Genomic DNA, 6504 nt, shown 5'->3' on the forward strand with positions numbered 1-6504 from the left:
GGGAAGTGAGGCTGCAACTGGTGTGGTGAAGGAGACCTGAGGGAACTTCGCTGGTTTGTGACCGAGACTGTTCCAGGTGCTGCGTTTAAAGACTGAAGCTTCTTGAACTTCTATTGGGAAACTTCCTTTCATAGACTCTGTGAATGAAGTTTGCTCCATTTCACTTCTGGGCCTCAGGCCCTTTAACCCTTGCTGAGGGTTAAGATATACCTGGAATAATCAGTGAGATAGATTCTTAATGTCGTTCTCTCTTCTCTTATGTAAATAAATTTACATAAAAGTCAATTTTTATTTGAGATTATTCTTAATTGAGGATTGATAATAGTTCAATCCTCTGGCTGACCACTTACTCTCAATCTTCTGATATCTTCTTTCCTCTTCTTTTACTCTGTAAACCTCAACACAGCTGAAAGAGGTAAGTTCAAATTTTTTTTTTCTACTTTTACCTTAGAATAAATAGCACATAGCTGTTTGAAATTTTAGCTACTGGGTCCTAAAACACCGCTGGGGAAATTGATTCCCAAACCACCCCCTCCCATACCAGGAAAAACCCTGGAGAGAGTATTAGCCGATCCTCAGATTTTGGGAAGGATTATATCTCTCAGCTGGCTAGTTTGCCTTACTGGCAACAAACAGGCTGCTCATTTCTTAATTAACTGTGGGCTACACCTAGAGAAAAGCTTTAAAAAAAAACTGGAAAAAAGCCATTGAGTTTAGCTCAGTTTTGTTTTTAGAAAAAGTAATTGTTAAAGTTGAAATTAACCATTTTTACCTTGTTTTACTCCTGAAAAAAACTCCTTTTGCTTCAGAAAAGGTGCATTTTGCCCAAAAGAGAAAACACTTTGCATTCTAGTGTCTTTTACCCTTAGCAGCTACTTAATCTATACTTAAGTATACTTAATCCTATACTTGGGCTCAGACAAAAGATTCCTAGCCTACCCTCCACCCAAAGTTGATTAAATCTTGTGGCATACTTAAGGCATACCCTTTAAGTACTTAAAGGAACCATACCCTTACTTGTGAATTCTCACACCTTCGCCTTAAAACCCTAGCCCTCATAACTTAGCCAATAGTGCCATCTACTGACAAAAGCTAAAATTACAAGCAACTTAACAATTAAGCAAACAAAATGTGGTTGGAGCCATTGAACATCTTAGTAGATAATTGTATCCTCCAGGCTGTCAACTGCATAATTAAATTTGGACAAATGTTAATTTTTTTCTGGTTTGTAATCCCACAGAACATATTACAAGGAATATATCTTGCACTATATTTGGGTGTGATTATAATACTTGTAAGTGGAGTTGTTTATCTTTACCTGTCCTGGAGAGACTTGAGAAATACCCTAGATATACTAGAGAAGCAAGTAAAAGATTTATCACAGATTCTCCAAGCACAACAGATTTCCTGTCCAACCCAAATAAATGCCCCTTCTAATATAGAACAACCCAGGGAACCACAAGCTCAGCCTAATTATGACTCAAGATTGGACAATATGGAGAATATAAAAATCCTTGCAAAGAATTTAAGAAAAAAACGAAAAACAAGAAAACTCCAGCATAAGAGAGACTTTTTTCTCCATACCTCCTCATCATCAGAGTCTTTATCCCACTCTAACTCTGTTCCTCCCACTACTCCATGGGACCCTCCCCCAGTCGCTGCTGCTGACTCAAACCCTCAAACAGGGAACCTAGAGGCAGAAACAGAAAAATGATGCAGTCCAAAGCTTATTCCCTCTAAGGGAAGTACCTACCTTCAATAAAGATGGGGACTTGGTGTCTATAAGACACCATACACCCTTCAACCCTCAAGATTTAGCTAGATTCAATGAAAATATGCCTACTTTTGAGAAAGAACATTCAATCTTAATTATAAAAAAATTAGAGAATATATTCCGAACTTACGACCCCAGTTGGCAGGATGTTGAAAATATATTAGATGAGTTTCTGACAACCGGTGAAAAAGATAGAATCATTTCTCTGGCCAATCAGAAGGGTAAGGGAGGACTTAAATGGCCCCTCCAGGATCCAAAATGGAATTACAATTCTGTTCCAGATCACAAAAAATTATGCAATGGCAGAGATGCATTATTGTCAGCCATGAAAGCTTGCACTGATATGCCTGACAGCTGGTCAAAATTTGAGGAAACCAAACAATATACCAATGAAACTCCCTCCCATTTTATGGACAGGCTGATTGAGGTGGGGGACATATATATGAACTTTGATTTGACCAGAGAACGGGATATTAGACAAGTAAGTAGACAATTCATTGAGAATTCTTGTAAAGTAGTCAAAGACTACTTTAAAACTAACTGCCCAAACTGGGAATCTATGAATCTTGAGGAATTGAGGAGAGTAGCATCTTGTGTTTTTAAGGGCCATGCACAAAGATGTGAAGAAAATAGTGACTCAGTAGAGGATTTAAAGGCAGAAGTTAAAATACTAAGAGAAAAACTGAGAAGACGGGGAGAGACCATAGATCCTCTCCGAGAATCTAACTATCGGTCCATTACCTGCCACTTCTGTGATAAGAAGGGCCACACAATGATGAACTGTAGGAATTTTTTAAGAGTAATCAGAAATAACACCCAGTCCAATAATAACTATAGAAATGATGATAGGAATAATAATAATAATGATTCCAGGAATTGGAACTTTAGGAGTAATAAATATCCTAGGAATAAAGATCAGGAAGATGATAACTCATACAAATTGATCCAATGCCAATACATAAAAAGTGGAGCTTGTCCACGCTATACCAAGGGTGACAATCCCCCTCCAAATGGGGGATCCCAGAAAAATCCCCAAGCTATAGATCTCCAGGAATTAAAGAGAGTAGTATGTATATTTAGTGGTCACCAGAGGAAAAATGAAGATGAGCCCATTGTAGTCATAAATAAGTTTGAAAGCATTTACCGCTCTTATAATCTCTGGTGGTCTGGAAGTCAACTCAGCTGGAGTCTTCAGAGTAGTGGCTGGTCCAGCCTGGTGGACTCTCCCCTTCCTGCTGCTGCTGGTGCCAGCATCACTTCCCGTGCCATCCCTCTCACCAACAGTCTACCCGAGATGAGCCAGACACTCCTGATGGGGAAGAGAGCCAATATGCTCCCAGAGATCACCACAGCTGTGGGGTTCCTCTCCAACTTGTTGAGGACCTGGGGCTGTGTAAACAAACAGAAGCTACACGTTTTCAGCAGGGTCCTTCAAGAGGCACTCACAGAACACTATAAACACCACTGGTTCCCAGAAAAGCCATTGAAAGGTTCAGGCTACCACTGCATCCTAATTAACAACAAGATGGACCCCATCATCAGCAAGGTAGCCAGGCAAAGTGGACTCAGCCTGCCTCAGCTGTACCACCTGCTGCCCAGCGAGTTGATCCTTTGGGTGGACCCCTATGAAGTATCTTACCGAATTGGGGAAGATGGATTAATTTGTGTCCTCTACAAGGCAGGACCCACTCCATCTTCTTATGGACTTCTCACTCCATGACCTACACCCAGAGGACAAGGTGTACATACATTCCAGAATACTGGAGGAACTCAGCCTGCCTGGGAAGGCCCATTCCAAATTTTATTAACTACCCCAACAGCTATAAAAATTGGAGAAAAAGACTCTTAGATTCATTGCTTACATGTGAAGAAGGCATCTTCTATTGAACCTGATTGACTGTTTTCTGTTACCTGCATTGGAGATAACAGTTCATAGACTAATGGATGCTAATTTTGGAATCACATTGGTTTGTCTTGATTCTTTCCCTGAATTTATTTTAATTTTCTTATTGATTTTCCTATTATCTTTTAATAGAATAATTAATTTTTTCCTTTTTCTCATTTCTTGTACTTGAGTACATATAATCACTTAATTTTTTTTCTATTTTTGCAGTGCTATAATTGTAATATATATGTATTTGTTGTAATATTACTGCTTACTCACAAGGCCTTAGACTTTGGGAACCTGCCATATATTGTTAAATGCTATGGGACTGTGATTAATGCTTCTGTCTGAGTCCAGGAGAAGGGAACACAAGAGCCTTTAATAGTGCTAAGAAAGCACAAGGTCACGGAAACTAACCAACCAATCCCAATGGGATTGATGAGAACATTTGCACAGTGCCAAGGAGCACAAGGTCGAAGAGATCATATAAATACAGAGATTAAGGTAGTCCCACGCTAACACTAAAGACTTGAACTCAGTGTAAGAATCGAAGTTGCAACGCTTAACATGTATTAATACGTAGGACTCTTTGAACTACACTGCTAGTCAGATACCGCAGGTTGGCTATCATCTGGCTCACCCATATATTCCTGAGAATGAAGGGAATGACAGACACTTTCCTTGCATATAAATCTGGTCTTTTTACTCTCGTATAGAATGGCAACTTCCTGTAGTCTTGGCTGCAAATGAATAAGTGCAGTATTACTGCATTGTGTCCTACAAACTAGTAGGATAGAAATTATATTAATTGGACCCTAATACAAGGGCCTATTATAAATTTATTTTGTTTATTCAAAAATTTTGTATACAGAGCTTTTGATATTTTGATTCTGATTTTAATATTTTCTTTCCAAAGTTTCAATTTTTTTCTATTTGATTTTTTTTATACTTTTGTTTTTTCTTTTGGATTGACTCATACAACCCCATAACTCAACCATATTTCTGAGCTGATCTGGGTTTTTCTTTTTAAATACCCACGTCAGGGGGGATTGTATTTTTATAAAATCCAAGATTTAATTGTATTTTTATTATATCCAAGATTTAATTTTCTGATTTTGTTCGTGAAGATTTCTCAAAGAAAGAAACTTGCTGATTCCTTAATCCAGAGAATGAACTGTTTGCAGAGAGATACCTGAAGAATCTACATTTAATCAAGAGATCCAGAATGAACTTTGGGTACAACTGATTGGACTGATGGATTTTCAACAGCTACTTTAATTGTACATGTTATACCAATAGGGGACTGCCCCCAATTGGTTTCTTGTCAATGCACTTAGCAAATATTGGTTTTGCTTTCTCTCTTTTCCATTTCCCCTCTTACCTCTAACTATTGTAATTAGAAGACCTTTGTGGGTATAAGATGATTATGTAAAATGATCACTTGGGGTAACTAGGCACCCAATATGATCATCAGGAGAGATTGTGTAAATGAAATTAACTCTAGCCTATTCATAGTCAAAAATCTACTTACCCTAGGCATCTAGATTATATCATCCCCACCTTCCTCAGGGGGAGTGGAGATGATTTAATCACATGTGACAATTCAGATGAAATCAAGATCAAGGGACTGCCTTTTGGGCAGTCCAAATCAGTGTAGAGGCTGCCATTGGTCCACTTGAATTAGAGGTGGACCCACAGGAAATGACAAGAGAGCTGTCTCTTTAAATACGTGGGTTACAGCCTGGTAAGGTGGTTCAGTGAGTTTGGGAGTTCAGGAGTTCAGGAGTTCCGGCTTTGGATTTGGGGCTGAAGGTGTTCGGCTGAGATTTCAGAATGCTCCTACTCTGAATTGTCACGTGGGTAAGTTAGGCTGACTTCCTTGGCCTACCTTGGCGTTTCCAAACTCTGCCTTAAGTAGGGCTTATAGCCTCTCTGATTTCTAAAGTCTTGTGGCTTGTAACCTAGTTTAATTAGCCTTTTAACCTTCTCTCTCCATCCAGGCCTCTCCAGGCCTGGACCAGCCTCTCCCTCACTTTAATTATGTACATTTACCTTCCTAATTGTAAATAAACTACCTTAAACTGGATGCTGACTTGGGTCTATTTTAATTATGGAATCAATCTGAATTTTTGATTCCTGGAGGCCACACTTTAAATATATATTTATAAAATACCTAAAAATCTCCCTCTTACACCTACTAGACTATTCTCTGAGAGGTTATGGATCATGTCTTAAAGTTTGTATTGCCTCTTACAAAATGCAAAGTATTGTGCACACAGCAGATGCTAAATAAGTGTTTGCCAAATTGAATTATCGATGAATTTATAATGTCAACATATATGCATGATTCAAGAACAATTTTTGCTGTCCTTTGAACAAAATTTACCTTTACCTCTATTTATCTGAACCGTCAAATAATTCCTCTTTCTCTTTGGCCACTACTGAAACATATCTGGAATATTTTCTCTTCTTTTGTATCCCATGTCTCTTTTAATTATTCTTACTAGTGGGTTTTTACTTGGGGGTCTGAGCATTTATTCCAAGCATGGTCTCACCAATGACTACTCAGAAATGCCAGCATGTCTAATTAATTAGTAAAGACTTACCAGTGGAGTCTGTATTATATCCAAGGCAAGCCTTCAACACAAACCTTTCTTGTCCTGTAGGCAGCAGCTGGCCCTGCTGAGCCAAAATAGATTGCTTTGTGGCCAAACCAGCAAGATATGAATTAAATTTATTTCACTTGGAAACAATTATTGGCATATATTAAAGATGAGAGCCTATAAAGGCCAGCATCATAAAGGCAGTAGCCCCATGCGTAAGAGGATATGTGGTTTCTATTAAG

At 38.6% G+C, this 6504-nt stretch overlaps 1 protein-coding gene across 1 annotated transcript; it reads left to right on the forward strand.

Moving 5' to 3' along the window:
• Positions 1-3068: 3068 nt before the first annotated feature.
• Positions 3069-3494, forward strand: LOC123245870 (protein BTG2-like). The gene has a single exon (XM_044674860.1). It carries the CDS (start codon positions 3069-3071, stop codon positions 3492-3494), a length of 426 nt encoding a protein of 141 aa, XP_044530795.1.
• The last annotated feature ends 3010 nt before the right edge of the window (positions 3495-6504 follow it).

Source organism: Gracilinanus agilis, chromosome 4, assembly GCF_016433145.1.
Source record: "Gracilinanus agilis isolate LMUSP501 chromosome 4, AgileGrace, whole genome shotgun sequence".
In the NCBI taxonomy this organism is placed as follows: domain Eukaryota; kingdom Metazoa; phylum Chordata; class Mammalia; order Didelphimorphia; family Didelphidae; genus Gracilinanus; species Gracilinanus agilis.